A 25,140-nucleotide genomic window follows, 5' to 3' on the forward strand; every position below is an offset into this window, starting at 1 on the left:
ACTGTGTGTGTTTGTATTTCCGGTCTCTCCATTAAAGTCAGTGTGTAATGTTTCCTGGCTAACATCAGCTGTGTGCAGCTTAGTTCAGCACAAATCTGCCGCTCCATAGTTCACGGTAATGGACTCACAGCTGGACCAACGAGGCCGAGTGTGTCCGCCACTCTGAGCTACGTTCGTGTTTGTGTACTTGTAGTTTGTACTTTGTGAGTTCACTCAGAGCCCACAGAGGACGCAGCGTACGTGATGACGTCACAGCCCTTTACCTCCTTTACTGTGACTGATTAATATTTACACACGAGACACCTGACAGCATGCTAACGCTAAGCTAACGCTAAGCTAGCCAAGAACCCAGAGTGAGGTTAAAGCTTAGTAAACACTGACCCCAGACCAGCACCGTGATAAAGTGAGCTGCTGCTGCTGAACTTGAACAGGTAACAAAGTGATTTCTACCTGTTCATGTTTCTACAGTAGAATCACTTTGAAGTGTCTTTGTGCTGTTTCATCTTTGATTTGTGTTCATAAACACTCAGAGAAACATCACGTGACCTCATCAGGATCTGTGTTGGTGTGTGGGGCTGTACCTCAGCTTTATGTTGTTACATGCTCATTTGTTCATTTTACACAGTAACATCAAAGTAATGTTATGAGAAGTAATGAAGTAACGTACTCCATTACTTTTAATTAAAGTGTTTTGTGTAATATGTGTAATAATGACTGTTTTGAGTAATGACCCACACTGATCACAACAAAGAGGAAATGCCTCCAACATGCACAAACATTTGAGCCACAACATGCAGTTAATGTGCACAAATGTCTTTGATATGCTGCTCAGTGATGGTGGTGACTGTCAGAGCAGAGCTACTGAGAATCAATAAGTAATATCAATGATGGGATCAGAATCACTAAATTCTTCTCATCCCTGTCAGTATCATACATGTGCTGTATAATGTGATAAATGTAGAGGTGCTGGCTGTTCTCTCACTCTGCTGTTTAGCTGTAAAGGACGCCTCCCTGCCTTTGTCTCATTCATGACCTTTAATAGTCTCTTCTAACATGCAGAGATCTGTATGATCTGTTTCATAGAGTCTAACCAGCCTGTACAGGTAACAACAACAGTCACTGCATCACTGACACACAAACGTCATCTCTGTCAATAACAACATTCATACATGGAATAAAAACACATCAGTGGATCATTGCTGGAGCTGATGTTTGTGCTCCTGGTGAAAAGGCTCTCAGTTTCCTCCTTGAAATAACATCAGTGGTGGGTCAGCGACATGCTTTCTTTCCCTCTCAGGTTTAAATATCTGGGACTCTCCACCGTTTGGTTTTAGAGCTGAAGAAGCTTCTCAGATGAAACGTCTTCCAGAAACTTAAAGGCGTCTCTTTTCTCTCCAAGCTCCTTAGATCACATGACCTGGATGACTGAACCTACAGACATATTGACCTGGTTTCTAGGTTACATGACAGGTCAGAGGTCAGCGACTGTAACTCAGTTACTTCTGTTAATGTGAACTCACTGAGTGTTTGTGGTTTACCTCTCAGACTGACTGAAGATGATGATGGAGGAAGAGGAGGACAGAGCAGAGTCTGCAGGGTCCAGCTGTCCGTCTGTGAGGAGTGACGGGTCCAAAGGTCATAATCCAAACTTCAGTGGTGAACCTGGAGCAACGAGGTCAGAGAGCTGAACTCACTGAGTAACAGAAATAATTCTGCACTGACATTATAATCAGTGTTGACTCTGGTTGATTGTCTGACTGTGTTTGTGAGCTGAGAGGAAATGAAAATGAGTTTGTAACAAAAATCAGTTTTGTCCAGTTTTCCTGTAAAAAGCTGAACTCTAATCTAAGAGGATGTTACTGACAGGAAACAGCTGCATTATCTGCAGTCTGTGTGATCACAGCTGCTTCAATCATGTTTGTGTCTGCAGAGGTCAGAGGTCACAGTCTGCAGGGTCCAGCTGTCCGTCTGTGAGGAGTGACCGGTCCAAAGATCTAAATCCACTCTTCAGTGGTGAACCTGGAGCAACGAGGTCAGAGAGCTGTGATGACTCCTTTACATGTTTGTGTTTCCTGGATAAATATGACCTGAAACATCCTCAGATTGTTACAAAGATTCATTAAAAAGAAAACAATGAAAGAGAAAAGATCCAAATGTTCGACTTGGTCATTTGCTGTTTGAGGACAGTGATGCTCATATCTGTGGGGAAAGTGTGACCTGAGTGGGTTCATGTTTGTCTTTAAAGAACAGAGCTGCTCTGATTCTCTTTGTGTCTGATCTGTTAAACAGTCTGAGAGGTCACACAGAGACCCAGCAGCTAAAGCCTGGATCATACTGGCTGCTGTTACTCCATCAGGACAACACTGAACCACAGTGGTGTGGATGTAGTGGATAAATCCCACCATACTGATGCTCAGAGTTAATCACAGGGAACAAAATCAGATGTTACCTTCAGATTGTGACCTTTGGAATGGACGATGCAGATTTCAATAGAGAATAAATGTTGTTGTTTTTCAGCTGTGAAGAAAGAATCTAATTTTCTGAACTTAAGAATTTATGATGCTGGAAACAACATGGAGACTATAACACAACATTTCCACTGTGTTCATAGAATGAATGTAAAACTGTCAGACATTCATTAAATATGCAAAATGTCTACAGAAGCATCAGAGGGTCAGACGTGAAGCACTCAGTGATTTTGATCAAATGACTCATCAGTTATTGATCTGTACTACACTGATCTACCACGTTAGTAAAGCTGGTGTTCTGGTGGTGGAGGGAGACCTCGGATCATGTTCTGGTTTTGGAGCAGTGATCTGCTGATGGTTCAGTTTGATGAGCTTCTTCAAAATCATCCCTGACATCACCACTGAAAGGACGTCCATGAAAACAGACTGAAAATTACTGATATGTTCACAATCTGAGAGTTTACAACTTGACAGACTTGGTTCAGATGAAGTTAGTTGAGCAGAAACTCCTGGATCTTTATCCTGTGTTGATCTAATCCTTCATGGTTCCTCCACAGAGTGGACCAGCAGAGCTCAGAGGTTCCCAGTGGTCAGTCTGCCCAGCAGCATCAAACACAGCTGGACTCCATATTTATGGTCTGTACATGTACAACAACTACTGTTACATCTGTTCTGTTCACAGTCATCTCCATGCTGCTCTTTGTAGACCAGTGGATCGTCAGTGTGTCCAACATGGATCTGATGTTTGGCTCCATGATTTCAGTCTGATTGGCTCATTCATAAATATTCTGTTCCAGCTGCTGGAGGACAACATCATCACTTTTGTGAAGAATGAGCTGAAGAAGATCCAGAAGGTTCTGAGTCCAGGTTACCCAGAATGCTTAGAGAGTCAGAGGAGCAGCAGCAGAGAAGCGTTTGTGAAGATCACAGTGGACTTCCTGAGGAGAATGAAGCAGGAGGAGCTGGCTGACCGTCTGCAGAGCAGTAAGAGGATTTATCTAAAGATTTAAGCTGCTGGATAAATGAACATTTTCCAGAGATGGAAGATGGAGCAACATGTTTTAAAGATTAGTTCTTTTTGGAATTGAGTGTTTATTTTTCTTCTCATTCAGAACTTCAAGCTCCAGTTTGTCATCGTAACCTTAAATCCACCCTGAAGAAGAAGTTCCAGTGTGTGTTTGAGGGCATCGCTAAAGCAGGAAACCCAACCCTTCTGAATCAGATCTACACAGAGCTCTACATCACAGAGGGAGGGACTGCAGAGGTCAATGATGAACATGAGGTCAGACAGATTGAAACAGCATCCAGGAAACCAGACAGACCAGAAACAACAATCAGACAAGAAGACATCTTTAAAGCCTCACCTGGAAGAGATGAACCAATCAGAACAGTGCTGACAAAGGGAGTGGCTGGCATTGGGAAAACAGTCTTAACACAGAAATACAGCCTGGACTGGGCTGAAGACAAAGCCAACCAGGACATCCAGTTCATATTTCCATTCACTTTCAGAGAGCTGAATGTGCTGAAAGAGGAAAAGTTCAGCTTGGTGGGACTTGTTCATCACTTCTTTACTGAAACCAAAGAAGCAGGAATCTGCAGCTTTGAAGACTTCCAGGTTGTGTTCATCTTTGATGGTCTGGATGAGTATCGACTTCCTCTGGACTTCCACAAAACTACAATCCTAACTGACCCTAGAAAGTCCACCTCAGTGGATGTGCTGCTGATAAACCTCATCAGGGGGAAACTGCTTCCCTCTGCTCGCCTCTGGATAACCACACGACCTGCAGCAGCCAATCAGATCCCTCCTGACTGTGTTGGCATGGTGACAGAGGTCAGAGGGTTCACTGACCCACAGAAGGAGGAGTACTTCAGGAAGAGATTCAGAGATAAGAAGCAGGCCAGCAGGATCATCTCCCACATCAAGACATCACGAAGCCTCCACATCATGTGCCACATCCCAGTCTTCTGCTGGATCACTGCTACAGTTCTGGAGGATGTGCTGGAAACCAGAGAGGGAGGACAGCTGCCCAAGACCCTGACTGAGATGTACATCCACTTCCTGGTGGTTCAGGCCAAAGTGAAGAAGGTCAAGTATGATGGAGGAGCTGAGACAGATCCACACTGGAGTCCAGAGAGCAGGAAGATGATGGAGTCTCTGGGGAAACTGGCTTTTGATCAGCTGCAGAAAGGAAACCTGATCTTCTATGAATCAGACCTGTCAGAGTGTGGCATCGATATCAGAGCAGCCTCAGTGTACTCTGGAGTGTTCACACAGATCTTTAAAGAGGAGAAACAACTGTACCAGAACAAGGTGTTCTGCTTCATCCATCTGAGTGTTCAGGAGTTTCTGGCTGCTCTTCATGTCCATCTGACCTTCATCAACTCTGGACTCAATCTGCTGGAACAACAACAAACAACCTCCAAGCGGTCTAGTTTTTTTAGAAAAAAAGAGTCTCTCCACCAGAGTGCTGTGAACAAGGCCTTACAGAGTCCAAATGGACACCTGGACTTGTTCCTCCGCTTCCTCCTGGGTCTTTCACTGCAGACCAATCAGACTCTCCTACGAGGTCTGCTGACACAGACAGGAAGTAGCTCACAGACCAATAAGAAAACAGTCCAGTACATCAAGAAGAAGCTCAGTGAGAATCTGTCTGCAGAGAAAAGCATCAATCTGTTCCACTGTCTGAATGAACTGAATGATCGTTCTCTAGTGGAGGAGATCCAACAGTCCCTGAGATCAGGAAGTCTCTCCACAGATAAACTGTCTCCTGCTCAGTGGTCAGCTCTGGTCTTCATCTTACTGTCATCAGAAAAAGATCTGGATGTGTTTGACCTGCAGAAATACTCTGCTTCAGAGGAGGCTCTTCTGAGGCTGCTGCCAGTGGTCAAAGCCTCCAACAAAGCTCTGTAAGTACATATGTGATCATAGCTTTAGCTTTTAAATGTTTATTCTAGTTAACACAGATCAGGTGGAACAACTCAATGAAATATCAAAAATATTAAGTGGTCATCGGTACTCAGTTTGTTCAATACTGAATACAATGGAGCACAAATTGTCCACGTTTCTGAAATATTTCTGGGTGTAACTGTCACCAAAGTGCAATTTAGACCTGGCCTGTGGTTGTTATCTAAGTGATAATCATCAATTCTACTAAAACAAATACAAAATAAAGAAATTTGACACATTCTGTTGATATCAAAAGCACACTGAACAATTCAGTGTTGTTTTACTGCTGTTCTCTCTTCACTTCTTCTCCTCTGATTCTCTCCACATGTTGCTCTGCATCAGTGCTCAGTTTCCTGACAAAACAAGATGAAATATTGCTAAATATAATAGTATCTCATTACACTTCAACAGAAGTATTTTATTTTTGTAATTGTTTATCTGTTATTTTTCAGACTGAGTCACTGTGACCTGTCAGAGAGAAGCTGTGAAGCTCTGGCCTCAGGTCTCAGCTCTCAGACCTCTAATCTGAGACAGCTGGACCTGAGTAACATCAACCTGAAGGATTCAGGCTTGAAGCTTCTTTCTGAAGGACTGAAGAGTCCACACTGTACACTGGAAACTCTCAGGTGAGATCAAGCATTTTTCTTTCATCAACTGACAGAATTAGCAGATTAATAATAAGGCAGTCCTCTAATAAGAGGAGAAGTGGAGATGTTTTGAAGGGCAACATACTCTTATGTTAACAAGACAGGAAGTAGTTCCTGGGAACTGCTTCCTTTGTTATTGTGTAGCGTGGTGTAAGCCACCAAGTAACCGCTGTGGGCCTCTACTATTACTGGTACGAACTTTCAGGCCCAAAACTCTCACATGACCGAGTCCAGAATAAACGGGACAAGAGGGTCGATATCAGTAAAAGATGTTCAAAAATTTATTAATATAACAGGACACCAAAGTTTTGAGAAAAAGAAAAAAAAACCTAAAACATCACTACAAAAAAAAGGTAGTATTAGTGCAACCTGCCAGCAATGCAACTATCACCTGAGGGTTTGTTCCTCCTTGGCGGTACCAGGTGCTCGTCACTCTAAAAGAGACAAATCCACCTCAAACATATACAGGCCCAACCGAACACTTATAGCATGCACCAAGTGCTAGCTCAGGCAATAAACGGTGGTAATACAAAAGCACTCTTAATAAACCTTAATCACGGCAAATCCACACACAGAGCACCTCTAAAAAGTCCTCATTCCCCCAAGGTATGAGCCCCACTCAGGGATTGCACGTTGCCCGCTTAGTATTGCACCAACCCAATAAAAATAAGCAAAACCCGGCATAAAACAACAGAAATAATTAAAAACAGTGACCCTGCTAAAACCAAAAAAAACACAACCACACAGAGAAGGAGGAAAAAACAGTGACACATTCGCATGTGCAGCCTGACCTCGAGTAGGCAACTGTATTTGCTGCACACCTGATTTATCTTGGCTTTTTCTTCAACAGAAATCACTACTTGAACCTCATCTATAGAGGTTTAAAACAACAGTTTGCGTCGTAGGCAATTAAAACTTTTCGTCTCTTCACCTACTCATGCATCCATTACTCACAGCCGCTTGTCAGTTGAAATCCTCAGCACCTGTTACTACTCCCTCTTTTATGCCCTCCGTTGAGTCCCCTGGGTCCTAAATCCTTCCCCGTTACAATTGTCTAAGTAGAAACATGATGGTGAAACAGTGATGAGTTTGCAGAGGAGAATCCACACAACACAACAATGCTGTTGCGTGCTGAAAGCAGACTTCTCACAGATTCTGAGGCTGCAGGTTTCATCACTGTCCAACCAAAATTCACTGAACCAGCAGTAAATGAACGTCCAAAACTACACTTCATGTTTAAAAAACAGATGATCAGGGGGATTTGTGTTTACATCTTTTTTGTGTGATCTGTTCACCTGCTGTTTCAGCTGTTTGGTGGTTGTTGAGATGGTTTTGTGAACTTTTAGCTGAGATTCTGACATTTCTGTAGATACCACACATGTCTAATTACTTTGTATAGCATGAATGGCCATAACAAGGTTTTTAACAGTAAGAAAAGTTGTAAAACTTCAGAAAATATAGTTAAAAGTCCAAAACCTTCTACGTCTGGTGGCTTGTGGTAAGGAGCAGATCAAACGAGTAAAGAATTACGTTATAATTATAAATGGCTTCAACAGCACATTCAGGTCTGTGAGACTCATTCAGACACTGAGCCGTGGCTCTGTGCTACATGCACATATTTCTGCATCTCTGCCATTCAGACACACTTTATATAGTTTATTTTATGTAGTATTCAATACTGAACTGTACATTTAGTCTTTTTAAAGGCAGCAAGTTTTATTCAGTGTTTTCATAAAAGCCTTATTTCTATCCATTTACTGCTATTAGGAAGAACACGTGAGGTTTAAGACCTGGACCAGTTTGAAACCTTTTGTCCTCCACAGTGGAAAATGGGTGGAAATAAAAATGGGTCTCACTTTAGCCAGCTCCTAATTTTATCAGTTCTACTCTCAGCGTCTCCTGTATATCTCCTGTATAAATGTTGCACTCAGCTTTGTGGTCTCCAATATCACTGAAATGCAGCCAGATGCTGCTCATTTTGCCTTTTCACTCTTTCCTGACACGCTTGCATTTCAGTACAGCTCCCATTTCTCTGTGTACTGGTCTCTACCACTACCCTTGCTGTCTATGGGACATTTCCGTCCTCTTTCACATAATGGTATGATCCCAGTCTGTCTCTTAAAGTGTTTGGCCACATGGTTTGCTCATCAGAATAACATCTCAGCCGTGCTCACATTGATTATCAGCAAGCCTGAAAATTCATCAATATTTGACATATGAAATTATCTCAAGGGCTGGATTTGGCCCACGGGCCATATGTTTGACACCCCTGGTTTACACAGTTTGGTATTCAATGTACAAGTGAGTTAGCTCTCAGCTAACTAGCAGACAAGCTAACTGCTGGGACTGCGTCTTTCTAACAAGAGCGTCAGACACTCAGACTGGTTTCCTTTGTGGATGATGATGTGTTCTCACACTGATCCTTCATGCTGATGCTGCCATCCACCCACTGCTCCTGGATTCCTCATCATCATCTCCATCAGCCCTCACAATACTCCACCTTCTTCAGCTTCATGTTCAGCAGCCTGGATGGACAGTAATTCTTTCCATGGGTTATGGTGGGACATTGAGAGCTGAAGTCAAACAGCAGTGAGAATGAAAGACTGATTCATTTCTATTTAGTCTTGTGATGTGCAGCTTTGTTCAGAGCATTAAGGCCCAGCAAAGATTACTGAGGTCATAGAGTCCTGATGAAACCTGTGTGCTTATAGAAACTGAGACCAGATGAACCAGAATAGAAGGACATTAAAATGAAGTGTCAGCTACACAAAGGCAAAGCTATTCAGTTGTTGCTGTGAGTTATTTAAATGGAGGATGGAGTCAGACTTTAAGCTGCTGGACTCAGTCACTATATCCTGTTGTCCTCATAGAACCTGGACACACAGACTCACCTGTGACACAGTGACACACAGTGTGGGCTACACACACATTAGAAAGTGGATCAGTCACACTTGTGCAATCATTTGTTGTGCTTGGAAACCATGAACACTTTGAATCACATTAATGGCTTTGTTACAGCAACATTCAATCATGAGTTCAAAAGTAGTGCATTGTGTACTTATTTTAATAGTACTGCAGTGTGAGAAGTGCAACATTCAGTGTGCAGAAACAGATCAGGTGCTTTCTAACAGCAGTGTTCCCTTTAACACAGCAGCAGTTCAAACATTTCTGTCAGTCTGAGCTGAAACATGAATCTAATCAAATATCAAATCAAAGTTCTTTGCCTCTGCCAGGACGTTAACATTTGATCTAGTTTTTTACAAAGTTCCCTCAGCGTCCAGAGCCACCAACATACCTTTGATCAACAGCAAGTGAACATTTATAAATGTGTGTTTCCAGAACAGGAAGCAGCAGAACTATTGTTCTGTTATCAGGCAGCAGCACAAACGCTCATCAGCTCATTTACTGTGCAGGACTTTGAGTGTGTGAAGTGTGTGTTTGTGCTGGATTTCCTTTGGAGAATCTCAGTCAGAAACAAGACAAAGAAAAACTCTTTCAACAGTCCAGGTTGAGTTGACAACATGAACTGCATTTATCTTCCTCTGACTTGACATGTTCTTCCTCCTCTGCACCGAGCCAGCTGCTAAGACTCACAAGCTCATCGACATTTTCTGATGATAAAGAAACTCTCTTCTTCTGTACAATATGAGCAGCAACAGAGAAGAAGCTTTCACAGGTACAGATGTTGCAGCTGTGGCCAAGTACATGTGCTGCATGTTGGAGCAGCACTCTAATGGACAGGCCTCTGTACTGATGGTGGGCTCTGCTCTGTATCCACCACACTGTTCTCAGCTGAGTCTTCCTCCTGTTCACACTCTGATGAAGCACCAACAGGGCCAACTTCTTCTCTGGTGGCTCAGATGTTGTTGCTTCCACAGGTTTCCCTCCAACAACCCTCTGTTCCTGCAGTAAGTTCAGTAAGATCTGGGTAAACACTTGAGCTCCTTGAATCTGGCTTCAGCAGCAGTTTTCACATATACAATGTTGGCATTTTGCTTGCGTGTCTCCAGGTCTGTTCTGAATGTAGACTTGAATTTGACCACGTAGGCGGGGTCATCATCTGAGCTGTCCATCACCTGAGAGAGATGACAAAACACAGAATCACAGAGCATGAAACCAACGTTTCTCCTCCCAGAAGTTCAGTCACAGACCTGCAACAGAAACAAGACTCAAAGATTCAAATGACGCAGAGCTTTCATTTACTTATATCCACAAACATGTCCTCTACATATTCATGCTGTATTTACACACACATACAGAGGCTGTTTGTCTCTCACACACAGACAGGACACTGAGAAATACATCATGTTAAATATACCTGCAGGCTTCCAGCTGTGCACTTTGTCCCTGTCAGCTGTGATTGCCATGGCAACCTTGGTGTTGTGCGCGATGCAGGGACGTGTTCAAAGGCAGACGTCTGGCAGCAGCATCATATTTGATGCACTATCTGTACTGAGTGTGCTGACTGTATTTCAAATGTCCCACTGCTGTGCAACATGAATCACATGTTCTGCACGTTTCTGTAACTCCCAGGTAACCATGGTTGCCCAGCCACGCCCAGTAGTCTCCAGAGAGACCAACAGCTGGTTCATGTTGTAACACCGTGGCTTTCGTAGTCTCTCCTTTTTCTACAGCCCATGTGTTCTTCTTGTGATGCTGCGTCTTGAGGCTCATACATGCCGTCATTTGTTGATCCTAAGAACGTACCTCAGACCGACTTCTTCAACAACACTAATCAGCCTGCAGTTTGTAGCTACTCACTTCACTGTGGCATTTGTTAGCTTGTCTTTCTTTGGTTTATCTAGACTCCTCCCACCAGCTGAATCTACGTAGTCTGCCCAAGCCTCCCACCTCTGTTTGTTTGGGTGGTTTGTTTGCTGCCATCAACAGCGTGTAATGCATTTAAGTGATACTTCAGACATGAAGCACTCCGGTGATAAAAAACTCAACTTTGCTTCCAGATAACTTTAGTTGTATCAACACTGCCTCCTGGAACAGTTTAAAATGAACATGTCAAAGATCTGTACCTGTCTCCATGTTTCTGTCCCCGCCCCTTTCTTTCTGTCCTGGGTCATGTGAGCGCTGCAGTAGTATTAGGCCCACCCTCAATGCTCCCATTGGCTGAGACGCATAATGACGCCCATTTCAAGCCAGCACTGGTCAACATCCCTCCTGTGACCCATGGCTGTTATATTCAGAGCCAGTGAGCACTTTCACAATAATCATGATTTTAAAAACTGTGATTAAAATTATTGCTGATGTTAATCAGTTAATGAGTTAACGAGATAATAACAGGTTAAGTTGCCCTAATAATTAGACTTTGATGACAAACTGATGTGATCTCCATGTTTCCTTTGTTGGACTGTGGACGAGTGTCAGAACTGAATGTACTGAGTAACATGTAGAGTTTAAACATGTGTCAGTTCCAGTTTTAGAGCTCTAACGTGCAGCTATCATGTTAGGAATATGTTAGGAATAGACAGGAACACTGAGCACACTGAGGTCAAATCTTTATTTTACCACTCGCTGCATTCTTGATGTTCATGAATTCAGCAGGTTCATGATTGTCTGCAGCATTAATCTCATATTTCCATTAAAAGTGTTGAATTTGACTGTTTGATGTTCTTTATGATCTCTGGCACCAGTTCATCTGTAGGCTGAGCTCAGTCCATCCATTTAGTGAAATGATGTTTAAAGGTCTCCTTGTTCTGTGAGCGTGCACAGATCCTGAAGCAGAAAGCCTGGGTTACAGAGAAATGATCATCACTGTGATGATGCTCATCATCTCTGACTGGGATTTGAGGTTTTGTCAAAGCAGCAAAGAAAGCCTGGCTATGTTGGACTGGGTGTGGCAGCAGCTCCCAGTTTGAGTTCAGGAGACAGACACCCTCTCTACTTTGAAGATCAGCTTCAAACTTTCCTTTTTGATAAAGCTTATAGTTCGAGCTGGATCAGGTGACCCTGAACCATCCCTTAGTTATGCTGCTATAGGCTCAGGCTGTTGGTGGACTTCCCATGATGCTCTGCTTTCTTCTCCCCTCTTTTCACTCCTGATGCTTTTATATGTCACTACTGCATGTCCTTAACTTTTGTCTCTCTGTTTTGTTCTTGTCTCTCTGAGCTCATCTCTTCTCTTTCCCCTCACCCTGCAACCAGTCATGGTAGATGCTCCTCCTGGAGCCTGTTTTCACTGGGAGGATCTTTGTGTCAAAGGGAGTTCTTCTTCCCACCATCACCAAGTGCTGCTCACAGTGAAGGCGGTTACCTTACACTGTTAAACAGCTTCAGATGACTGTTGTTGTCTGTTGGGTATTGTCACTTATAAATAAAGTTACAATGGATGGATAGATGTTATTGTGACAAAGAGAAAATAACTGTTGACAGATAGATTGTTGTTTTGTGTGTCTGCAGTCTGTCAGGATGTCTGATCACAGAGGATGGCTGTACTTCTCTGGCCTCAGCTCTGAGCTCCAACCCCTCCCATCTGAGAGAGCTGGACCTGAGCTACAATCATCCAGGTGACTCAGGAATGAAGCTGCTGTCGGCTGGACTGAAGGATCCAGGCTGGAGACTGGACACTCTCAGGTATGGAGAGAAAATCTGATAGAGGAGGAAAAGCTGGAAACATTTCCCGTGTCTTTCACTCACTTCCTGTTTGTTTCCTGCAGATGACACATGAACAATCACACATGCAGGACTATTTTCAGGGACAGACACACTAGTCTAGCTGGATAGTTCATGGATATTTATGTAGGGGGTCTCCAAGGAGTCTGTTTGCAGGAACATTTAGGTCACAGGTGTACCTGAGATAGATGCCAGTGTACCTAATAAAGTGTCAGCTAACATTTGGAAATGGAAGCTTAAATAATGACAAACTCTACATTCACAGCTGAATTCACAATAAATTTGTTCTCAAGTGCACATTTTTCTGTTATTGTTCTCAAACAACAGAATGAGAATGAAATATTGATTCTAACAGGGCCCATAAACAGCATTAACTTAGCAGCATTAGCTTATCAGAGTTTCCATCATGGTCACACAAATCCTTAGCAGAGAAAAGTGGCCTACTTAGCATTAGCTGCTCAAGTTGTATAAAGAAAGGGAAAACAGTAATATTATTAGCTACTAATGGCAGCTTACTTAGCATTAACTCCTCACATTGTTATAATGTAAGGGAAAAGAATTAGCATTATCTAATAATGTTGACCTTGGCCCACTGGAAAAGTTCAGAACTCTGTTTGCTAAAGATTTAGGAGTGTTTCTCGATAGTTTCTCATTTGAGAAACAAATAAATTCTGCTTTTAAAACCAGCTGTAAGGTTTATATTGTTGATTGTCATTTATGCTTAGAAATATTTACTCATATATGCTTAGAGTTGTATAATTGATTGCATGATGATAGAGGTTTGATCCTTAGTAGTCTGTAAAGACTCTGTGTGCCTTCCAGAGTGCTCTGGCATGCACACAGCACTTGGGGACATGAGAGAGGTCGTACCCTCTCTTACTGATTTATGGTGTAGGACAGGGGTCTCAAACTCAATTTAGCTGGGGGCCGCTGCAGGCAGAGTCTGGGTGAGGCTGGGCCGCATTAGGTTTTCCACAAGAAAGGCATGGTCAAAAAATTCCAATCTTCTCAAATCTCTTTATTTTTATTTTTTAACACGAAATATGAAAAATAAGGTTTGCTTAGAAATATTTACTCATATATGAGTTTTATAATCGATTGCATAATGATAGAGGTTCGATCCTTAGTAGTCTGTGAAGACTCTGTGTGCTTAAGGTTATGAGAGAGGCTGTACAGGGGTCACAGGGTCACATCTGGAACACACACACACACACACACACACACACACACACACACACACACACACACACTATGCACAGACTGGTACTCTTTGTTCATACCTGTGTAAGACGTCATGTGTTAATGAACTTGTGCATATTCATGTAAGCTCAATAAAGAGCAGTGTTACGAGGGAGCAGACGAGAACGACTGAGGTCAAGTGAAAGAACGGCGCTGTCACAGTTCTCTCCCTCATCAATTGTCTGGTTCCAGCGGTGGGTCTGTGCTAGACGACCCATCACCAGCTTTTTCCACTGGTTACCAGTACGTGGTAGAATCCACTTCCAGATCTGATTGTTTGTCTTTAAATCTCTGAATGGATTGGCTCCATCTTATCTCTCTTTAACAAAATAATCCAAGTGGAGCCCTCAGGTCTGCAGATAAGCAGCTTCTGACCAGAACTAGACGTAAAAACAGAGGTGAGCTTTATCGATGGCTGCAGCCAAACTCTGGAACAGTCGCCCTTCACATCAGGTCGTCACCAACACTCGACATTTTTAAAAGCCGGTTGGAAACACATTTGTACTCTGTAGCTTTCAATCCTGACCAGTCTTTATAGTCATTACTGTGTATGTTTCCTATTTTCTCTCTACTCTGTGCAGCACTTTGGCTCAAGCTGTTTTTAAATGTGCTGATAAATAAATGTAGATTTCTTTGAATAAAACAGTGGAGCCAAGCTTTGAGCTCAGTGTGTAACAGTGTGTGTGTGAGAGCCATGTAATGTCCATGTGTGCATGCTGACTGTGCTGCTCTGACCCCCCTCCTCCTTTCAGGGTGGAGCCTGCTGGAGTCCGATGGTTGAGACCAGGTCTGAGGAAGTGTAAGTGTGTTTTTAATGGGATTCATGAAAACAAAGCAGCACACATTCAACCATCTTCATCATGTCAGGAGTCATCATCAAAGTGTCAATCAATGAACAGATGATGGATCAATAACTGCAGCTGGATTGTGTTTGTTCTCTCCATCAGATTCCTGTCAACTCACAATCGACACAAACACAGTGCACACAAAGCTCCAACTGTCTGACAACAACAGGAAGGTGACACATGTGGAGGAGGTTCAGTCATATCCTGATCATCCAGACAGATTTGATGTTTGGGAACAGCTGCTGTGTAGAAATGGTCTGACTGGTCGCTGTTACTGGGAGGTCGAGTGGAGAGGAAACGTTTATATATCAGTGAGTTACAGAAGCATCAGAAGGAAAGGAGGCAGTTATGACTGTTGGTTTGGACGGAATAATCAGTCCTGGAGTCTGGAGTGTGATGAAGATGATGATGATGATCCCTTTATTGTCAGGCACAATAACAGAGTAACATCCATCTCCTCCTCCTCCTCCTCCTCCTCTGTCTCTAACAGAGCAGCAGTGTATGTGGACTGTCCTGCTGGCACTCTGTCCTTCTACAGAGTCTCCTCTGACACTCTGATCCACCTCCACACCTTCAACACCACATTCACTCAAACTCTTTATCCTGGGTTTAGAGTCTGGTCTCCTGGTGGCTCAGTGTCCCTGTGCTGAGTGGAGTGTAAAGAGTGTCTCCTGTTACAGAAACACTCTGACTGTTGAACAGATAGTTCAGTCTGTACATGTCTGTCTCTTTCACTCACAAACACGTTTTCAGATTCATGGATTCAATCAGTTGATGTTTGAAACTCTTCTAAATGATTCCTTGTAAACTTCTTCCTCTTCAGTCACAAACAAACAGGAAGTGATGTCACATGTGTTCCTGTCCACACAGCAGAATGAGTCTATTGCTGACAGTGATGTACAAACAGAGTGAGCATTTCTGAGGCCCAAAATAAACTGAGTAGTTCACTGAATGAACAATGGACTGTGAGCTCAGTTCCTTCATCATTAGTATGGATTATATATGTATATGTATTATATTAGTATCATATATATCAGGTGCTGCTGCTTTCAGTCATTGTGCAAATGTGCTGTTTGTAAGGTTGTAAAGCTGCAGTCAGCTGAGACTGAAGAAGTCACCTGATCAGTGAGCAAACGTTTCTGAAAACGTCCAGATGAACAGAATCAACCTTTTGGGATCAGCCAGCAATGCAGCATCATTGTTGTTCAGCTTCAGAGGTTTGCAGGAATGAACTGATGACCAGAAACAGCTGCAAAGTCCAAGAAAATACCAGGTGGAGTTCAGCTGCATTTGAAGAAGTCAAAGAAAAGTAAGGATGTCAAAGGGCGACGTTTTCTTCCAAAGAGCTGCAAACATGGTCGACGCCTCATTAGAAGAATCATCTGGACATTTGTGAGGAACTCTAACCAAGAAAGCAACGTCACACAGATCCAACAGACAGTTTCCATGACTGCAAGTGTTGAGTGGAAAAATGCTACATTGCATTATTGCATCCTCTCACCACAGGAGGCGCTGTTGGCACCACTGATTGCTGATCAGCTGTTCTCTGATGATCTGATTGATACTGTGAATAACGGGACTCACTGAACTCTGTGACACAGTGAAGATTACAGAGTTTAACTTCACCCTTTAAGACTGACCACAGAACCAAGTCCGCCAGAGCTTTTGTTATATTTTTACATGCTGTGGAGCCATTTGTGGTAACAGCAGCGTCCATCCACAGGTGAGGGGAGGAGCAAAAAGAGGGACTTTCACCATTTTATACTAAAAACACTCAACTAATGTTTCTAATATGAAACAAATGAGCCCACATTAATGTGAGCGTTTATTAAATAATAATAATGATGATTTCCTCCTGATCTCATTTCCACAGCAGAGAAAACTGTGGTGTATATGAGGTGGATTGTACCCGAACACCACTCCAGCATTTTTACTTTGCCCTAAACTTGCTTCCGCCGACAGTTTTTAGCAGCCCATCTGAATCCTCACGCCCACAAGCGCCCATGTCGCATCCTGCGGAATGCAACAGATCCGCGTGCTTTCAAATAATATGCCAAGCTGCGCCCAGCTGATATATACCGGCCTTTCTCAGCCCACTTATGAACTTCCCCAGTCTCCAACTTCATGCCTGCATGGCTGGATGCCTATGCACACATCACTCTCATCTTGTGATTGCCCTGACACAACACAAAGTCCCATTGGCAAAGTGCGCATCACTCTTTCACATTACCTTAATGACATTTAGCTCGCTGTGCTGTGTCATCAATGTGAGTGCCTATCACCGGGTCTAATCTGTGGGCAGAAGATAACAACCCGAAAACAAAAGCCACAGACGCTCTCACAGTCCACTACGGCTGAGACCCCGGTGGTGGCGCCAAGCCCCATGATCGCCCTCCTAGCAAATCTTTGTCGACATTTTCGCGAAAACAGCTTGATGGCCCCTACTTCGTTGATCGCCTAGTGCTGCCAGATGGAAGCCATCTCCGCCAAAGCTGGGACCGCCGAAAAAGAAAAGCCAGCACTGTTTCCGTCCGCAAAGCATCGCAGCGCCCTATTAAAGAGTGTCTACTTGATAGCATGAAACTGTAGTTAACTAGCCCACCAGATATTCTTTAGAGGTGCTTTAACGAGGCAAACAACTCCTCTGTCCAAAGCATACCTCACAGCCTACAAAGGGGATGTCATCTCTCTCATTAAGCCCAATCATATGGATGACATTCGCCACCCCACACATAGATGGCCCTCAAAGTAACTATTGCCATGCCGGACTTTCCCAACATCGCCTGAAGACAGTCCTGCCAGACCACATTTCTGGAAACAGCAAATCCCAACTATATGATGAGCGGTCGAGAACAACACAGACATGAATCAGTGGAGGCTGACCAATACCTAAAATAGAGAGCCCCAAAGCGAGAAAAGCCCGCCCTGGCCCCCGCGCAGATTGATGCCTCTTCGAAGATTGAGTTGCAAATCAATGCTGACCAGAACTCATTACTGAGGTGAAAGTGCACACAACCATCATCCTGGACACACGTTATTGACAGAGCTCCATCCAGAGCCCCATTGTCTACTATGGCCCCTCCTTCTTGCCGTTCTCGGCCAATGGGTTGGCCCACCCCAGGAAGTTTTAGCCAAGGTCCGAACCGTTCCTCCTTTCCAAGTAATTGCTATTTCAACCTCAGCGCTGTCTCTACGTACAAATTTGATCCGCAGGGACTACAGCTTTTCAATAACCTTCAGTCAGACACTGAAAAACGTTTTTGGCTGGAACCATGTGTGAAAGGGCCTTAAGGAGCCATCACATTGCTTCCTAGCATGCCAGTTTCCACGACCCAGAACAGCCAACGGACAGATCTGTAAGAATGGACGACGGAAGAAGCTGCACAAATTGTGACCGAACGCAAGCTGTTCGTTCTGCAAAAAATTGCCCCACCTGTGCTCTGCTATTCAACATACTCAATGCCGGCTTCACAACATGCTGTCTGATGCCTATCGTCTTCCTTGGACTCATGCGCATTACATAGTAACCCTGCTGCCCCTCTCCCTCCTCAGTGTGCCTGTGCAAAGAACATCTCTCTACACTCAAAGTTCATTAAAAGCAGTGACTCCTCGCAAGCCAGCCTGCTCTGCACAACACACGCTGGAGATTGTTTTCGCCTGCATGGCCACTGAAAAGCGACATCTCTCAGGTCATTGGACACTCTGGACTGGTCTTATTGGACAGGGGTAGCTGAGAAAGATTGACCCTGCACAGGAAGCTCTTTTTGTAACCTGGTTGAGCAGTTTGAAATAAAAAATGAAGGCCACAAACATTCCTAATTATTCTATTGTTTAATATTAAATTCAGGGCTTTATTTTATTCCGCCTAAATGAATACGTTTATATCCTTACCTTCACTTTCACACAACCCGATGCCATTACTGGAACTGCTTAGCAATTTGTACCATCTTAATCTACGATATCAATAAATATGGATTGGAGTTGATTAGGCATTTATAACACATTTATTTCCTACGGGATTCTTAACTGTCAGTGTTTTTTTTTTTTTTTTTTTTTTTTTTTTTTTTTTTTTTTTTTTTTTTTTTTTTTTCTTTTTTTTTTTTTTTTTCATATTTCAGATTACTGTCAGTCATTTATTGAGGACTGACGTCAGCTGTTCTTATTAAATTAAGACAGTCTACTATCTGCCGCATATGATTTCAAACCATTTTTCTTAGAGGTAAGATACCAGTACTTGTCATCGCCATCTCGAAAAAATCTCTTAAGCTACAAATTTTCTTTTTTCTCAAACCTCCTTCAACTGTTTCTGTCCTTTTCACTTCATACAAGGTTTCCATGTCATTAAGATTTGTTCAGTGCTTCTGCTCGTGGTAAAGCGAAGTGGTAGGTGACTTTTATCTGCATGCAGTATGAATAGTCTTGTGGTGATTTACATTCACAATATTCATAACTGTCCTTTATAGTTCTTCAATATTTCATCTAATCCTTTACTTCCTTTTCTGCCTCCTTGTTTGTTCAGGTGCTTCGTCATACATTGATCTTGTTTAAGAGGTTCGAGACCATTCAACTTTTTAAGTTCATCACGTAAGTACTAGTGTATATGATTTCTCTAATTCCTTTCTGGAATAAAGATGCCAGTACTGTGATCATCTGAGCAAGTCCATCAATTGCCATTCACAGTTCTTTGTCCTTTCACTTGTGTCCTGTTTTTCAGGGGTCCCATATAATTTCTTCAGAAGTTAAGTACTGTATATGATGCCAGTATTTTCCCATATTTTCTAGATACTGTATTAGTACTGTGTGTAAAATGCCATCAAAAACTCAATTAAGTGTTATTCTTATTCTTCTTTCTCACCTTTCTTTCTCTGTCTCCTTTCATATTTAAAGGCTGCTGTGTTAACAAAATATATTGTGCTACCATGCTGTTTTCTATTGTTTTGGTAAATAAATACTTTATGAAAATATCCCTAAATCTGTCATTTATTAATTTTAATATTAATTAATGATCATGTCTCACCTCTAGTGTTCTTGGTCTTAATTTCAGGTTTCTACCATGTGTTGTAGATAGTTCAGGAGGTTAACTCTACCAAGCAGTCTTTTTGTTTCCGCCATGTACTGTTTAAAATCCCGAATAGGGAGAATGGTGTAGGTTTAACTTTATTAGATTGATACATATATACCAACAAGGCAGTGTACATCAAAGCAGTTGTTTTCATGCAAAGGCTTGATGGTTTTTCCTATAGCGATTGACAGACCACGTGACTTTGCGCATTGCATGCCGGGAACTCCTGGCAAAACAATCCAAGTACCGCATCAAATACAAGCATTTGCAATTGCAGCACCGCAAAACGTTCATTCTCCGGTTCCAATACCTTCTTGTTTTTTCTTTGCCGCACAAAAAAGGTATGTACAAAACGACGGAGAACAATGCCGGTCCGTACAAAGACAGACTCGACGAAAAGACAAAGAAAAGATACGAGGAAAAATCAAAGGAGTGAAAGGGTCAGACCCTTACGAGCACACAGAGGGACAAAAGACGTTAGCGTGCTGCCCAACTTTCACCACGCTCAGATTTATAATTATACAGTTCTTGGAGTGAGTGCATACACTCATGAAGTTTAGTAACTTCAGGTCACTGCAACAAGCCCAGGTACAGTTTACCGACGGATGGGTACAGGACCTTGAAATGCACCGAAAGACCATCGTACCACAAATCGTCGTCATAAATACACATTCGTTAACCGTGTATTAATATAACCTTTGAGCTCAACGGTAATTAATTAGTAGTGGAAAAATAATTGTAATATTTGAGCCATTTCTGCTGTCCAACTGCTTCTTACAAAATACATTTTTAATGTTAATTAGATTTTTTTTACGGCATAAATAAAGGTTATATAAAAGTCACTGCCAAAGACTGATTGCGGCTTCTACCTTGTTACACTAATGTTGTATGTAGCTCAGTATGACTTTATGTCATCCATGAGGGATGCATTTGACATATGTTTCACATATTATAGCCCAACAAGTTACTTATAGCAATTTAAATACTAGAAAAATTTGCATTTCCTGCGAAAATGCTGTGTGGATGCCTTATCTGCTGAGAAGAGGTGTAGAAGCAGAAGTGCTTGCTGAAGATGGCTGTATGTGTAATGACACACTGGAGAGTGTCAAGAAAGCAGAGCGCATGCAAGCAGGGAACATGTGTAGCAACTGTCACAGGTAGGATTCGAACCTCTGCCACCGGGTCTCACGGCAGCTGCCCTACCCTCTGAGCCAAATGAGTTCTGGTCACAAGCAAAGATATGATGAGAGGGAAAATGTGCACTGTGGAGCAGAAGCTCAAATTAGCAGAAAAGAGGTGAAGAAGAAGAACTTTGTTGTGAAATGAGGTATTTGTGCTTAAAACAAGTGAAAAAGCTGAACTCTGAAATCCTGCTAAAACAGCAGAAGAGGCTGATATTTTTCAGCTACTCATTGAGCCAAACTGGTTCTCACGTAACTGAAAAAAGGTGGAAAAGCTTAAAATTCTAATGAAAACAGCAGAAGAGGCTGAGTGCACTGTGGAACAGAAGCTCAAATTAGCAGAAAAGAGGTGAAAAGAGCAGAAGAGGCTGAGATTTGTGCTGATAAGAGGTGAAAATGCTGAACCAATCAGAGGTACTGCTTCTGTCTGCTTCATCAGGCTGTGTACTTGTATGTATTTCTGCCATAGACTGTTAACAAGAATCTGAGGTCCATATTAGAAAAGCTGGTAAAATCATAAAACTTTTCAGAATTGTAATAAATTATCAATACGAATTACCGGTCTGTGATAGTGTATAAATTTGTAGTTAAAAAAAACATGTTGACCAAGGTGGAATCGAACCCAGGACCTTTGGTCTGAAGAGCCGTGTCATTATCAATCGCGCCACCTGAAAAGGGGGCGGGGCGCCTTAAAAAACAGGGTGATCAGCAGTCAGAATTTGATCGCGGTGAGCGGCGAAAAACGCCGTTTTTTGGAGTTACAAAACGTCGTGTAACTCAAAAACTAGGTGGGATAGAAGCATAATTCTTGCACTGGGTGAATCAGCGGACTTTGGTGTACTTTGACTGCGATTTACATAGCTCTTTGTATCTCCGTCGCGGAGATATGACGAGAGAAGAAACGGCTTCATTTTCGGAATTTGAAAAATGAGAGGAGGACAGATTTCCACCCCTCAAACAAGTCTAACTCATCTCAGAACGGTAATAGGTGAGAAAATAATTCTTGAATTGTGAGCGTCAGGAGTGTCTGAAGATATACGGGGACAAGCCTCATGTCTTAACTTTGCTTCGTTAAGGAGATATGACGATTTGAAAATGCCTTCAGTTTCAGTATTTCAGCTCTGAATTTCACAACCTCCCCATAGACTTTGAATGGGGAGTTTTTAGACCATGTGTCACTTCGAGGCAAATTGTGAAAAAACCGTAACTCTCACAATAATTATAGTGACACTGTCTTAAAGCCAGCAAAAATACCTACGTTTTGATGTATAATTTGTGGAAGTTGAGTGGAAATTGAGCGAGTAGCAAGAAGTTGTTCAGGCATGAAGAGAAAATTCAGAACGGACGAGTGTGCACTGGGAGTTAATTGCATAGCAACCATAGCAACGCATGTATTTTCTGAAAAATCACAATTTTGCAACTGAAGACTTAAAGAGAGATAAGATGAAAACGGTAGAAGATCTGAAAAAGCTGAATCACACAGGAATAGCCCAATCATTTGAGAACATTTTAAAGTTTGAATGGAGTTTCTAGGTGAAAGTATGAGGCAGTAGTTAAGTTTCAAAGACAAGAAAGTTTTAGCAGAAGTGTGGAAGTTTTCCATTCATTTCAATGGGACAAATTAAAGGAAAAAAGTGTAATATTTTAAAAAGTATAATAGTAATAAACACCAAAAGTCATAGCTGGCATTAGCAGAAAGAGCAGAAGAGTTTAGAGTTTGAACGGAGAAAATCGGCTGAAAACTGAGGGAGTAGTTAAACGGCAAAAAGTGTACGGAAGCAACTAGAGGAATAATAAAGAACTAGAAAAATTTGCATTTCCTGCGAAAATGCTGTGTGGATGCCTTTACGCTGAGGATGTCTGCTGAAAAAAGCTGAAAACGGTTGAAAAAACAAAAAAACATTGCCCTGAGAAGGATTTGAACCTGGCCCTCCTGGTCTAATGGCGGCTATTTAGCTCACTGAGCCAAAGTCATTCTCACAAAGAAGAAGTGGAGAGATTGACAATTGTGCTGAAATGAGCAGAAGCTGCTGAGAATTGTGCTGATAAGAGGTGGAAAGGCTGAAAATGTTTCAGAAGAGGTGAATAAGCAGAATTTGGGCAGAAAAGAGGTGAAAACTCTGAAAATTTTGCTGAAAAGAGTTCAATCAGCAGAATTTCTTCTGAAAAGAGTTTTTTTCTGAAAACAGCAGAAAAAACTGAAAATTTTGCTGAAAAGAGTTCAATCAGCAGAATTTCTGCTGAAAAGTGTTGAATCAGCAGAATTCTGCTGAAAAGAGGTTTTTGCTGAAAACAGCTGAAAAAGCTGGTATTTGTGCTGAAAAGTGTTGAAAAAACTGAAAATTGTGATCAAAAGGGGTGAAAAAGCTGAAGTTTCTGTTGAAAAGAGTTAAGAAAGTGTAACTGTTAACTGAAAGAAATGTTGCCATAAGCGGGATTTGAACCCAGGCTTCCCAGTCTGAGAACGGATGCTCATCTCACTGAGCTAAAACACAGCTCAACCCGGCATGCAAAATCAGTGACCACATTGATAATGTGTTCCATTCATTTCAATGGTCAAAAGTCATAACACACATCAGCAGAAATAGCAGAATTTTTTAAAGTTTAAACATAGTATTTCTGCTAAAACTTTGTGTTTATACGAAATAATATTTTTTTCCTGCCAAATCATAGCATTTGTGCTGAAACACAGAAAATTCTGCCAAATCCTACAATTTGGCATAGTATTTGAGCCAAATCATACAATTTGTGCTAAAACATTATTTATGGTTTAGCAGAAACACTGGGACTTGGTAGAAATACTATGATTTACATGAAATACTTTGACTTAGCAGAAGTACTACAATCTAGCAAAAAAGTACTACAGCATAGCAGAAATTCTATCATTGAGCAGAATTACTAGGATTTAGAAGAAATACTAAGATTTGGCACAAATACTATGTTTTAGCACAAACACTGACGTGGCTCAAGAACCTTTATTGTGCAGTTATACTGTGATTTGGAAGAAATACTATGCTTTGGAACAAATACTATTGTACAGAATGGTGTACGTCAGTTTAATCCTGGGTGGTGCTGCAATAGTAACTATCCTCGGTCAGAAGGAGAGGCTGACATCCAGGGATTAGATTACCACAGGTGGAGTTTATTGGCGGTCAGATGGATGGTACAGGGAGGCATGGCATACAGTAGGAGGATGTGGAGAGGTGATATGGTGTGGTTTCTATGATTACAGTTTTTTCTGAATGCTTAAACCCTAACTGTGATTCCTGTAGCACAATCTCTAAAACTATTCAGACTTATAGCAAAACCACTCACTGAGTTTGCAAAACTAAAAGCACAAAAACTGCTTTGCACTCAGTTTGCAATTTTGTAACACACACTTTGCAAAACTATAGGCACAATTCACTGCACAACACTCAATTACCAAATTTCCAACACACTCCTAGCAAAAGTATACACATGTATGGCTATCATTAACACTAATTTGCCAACTGTCTGGCACACTTTCACATGTGAAAACTTTTTTAGATAATTAGTTCACTTTGCAATCAGCCTAAGCACTATAATACAGGTAAGCTGTGTGTGCGGAGTACAATGGAGGGAGCAGAAAGAGTGAGAAGTAGAGGAGGCCGAGGAAGAGGACGTGGAGGTGAAGAAGTAGGATGAAGAGGACGACAAGGACAAGGAGGAGCAAGAGGAAGACGAGGAGGGGGGAGAGGAAGATGAGGAGGGGGGAGAGGAAGGGTAGGAAGAGTAAGAACTAGAATTGCTGATGACATCAGAGCTACAATAGTGGACCATGTAATCAACCGTGGAATGACCCTGAGGGTAGCTGGCCAACGGGTCCAGCCTAACTCGAGCTGCTACACTGTAGCAAGTACCATAAGGACATCTTGAATTGAGAATCGGTTAGTACAGTCACTTCGCACAAAGATTTGTAGCACTGCCATATGCCAATGAGAAACACACCAATACCATTGATGTAAAAATACTGAAATTGTTACTTTACAGAATTGCTAGATGACCAGATGCTGGGGGCAGAGGAAGCATGTTCACTGCAGACCAAGTAACCCATATAGTCATTATGGCGATTGCAAATAATCCTATACTTGGAAATAAAACACTTG

At 42.2% G+C, this 25,140-nt stretch overlaps 1 protein-coding gene and 2 long non-coding RNA genes across 3 annotated transcripts in view; all 3 read left to right on the plus strand.

The window, feature by feature from the left end:
• The first annotated feature begins 87 nt into the window (after positions 1 to 87).
• On the plus strand, positions 88 to 15,729 carry LOC120730603 (NLR family CARD domain-containing protein 3-like). The gene is made up of 10 exons (XM_040027024.1): positions 88 to 1,470; positions 1,546 to 1,675; positions 1,931 to 2,032; positions 3,026 to 3,104; positions 3,266 to 3,452; positions 3,581 to 5,375; positions 5,868 to 6,041; positions 12,474 to 12,647; positions 14,678 to 14,724; positions 14,873 to 15,729. Exons 2-10 carry the CDS (start codon positions 1,557 to 1,559, stop codon positions 15,418 to 15,420), a joined length of 3,225 nt encoding a protein of 1,074 aa, XP_039882958.1. The 5' UTR covers positions 88 to 1,470; positions 1,546 to 1,556; the 3' UTR covers positions 15,421 to 15,729.
• On the plus strand, positions 12,675 to 14,312 carry LOC120730610. The gene is made up of 2 exons (XR_005695160.1): positions 12,675 to 13,380; positions 13,742 to 14,312. It is a non-coding gene; the product is annotated as an uncharacterized LOC120730610 (long non-coding RNA).
• Positions 15,730 to 19,774: 4,045 nt separating the features above from the next.
• The window catches only part of LOC120730609, a 9,755-nt gene continuing 4,389 nt past the window's right edge, over positions 19,775 to 25,140 (plus strand). Inside the window, exon 1 of the long non-coding RNA XR_005695159.1 lies at positions 19,775 to 19,882. This is a non-coding gene — a long non-coding RNA (uncharacterized LOC120730609). The remainder of the gene's footprint in view (positions 19,883 to 25,140) is intronic.

The sequence above is a fragment of the Simochromis diagramma genome, unplaced genomic scaffold (genome assembly GCF_900408965.1).
Source record: "Simochromis diagramma unplaced genomic scaffold, fSimDia1.1 OVJJ01000291.1, whole genome shotgun sequence".
In the NCBI taxonomy this organism is placed as follows: domain Eukaryota; kingdom Metazoa; phylum Chordata; class Actinopteri; order Cichliformes; family Cichlidae; genus Simochromis; species Simochromis diagramma.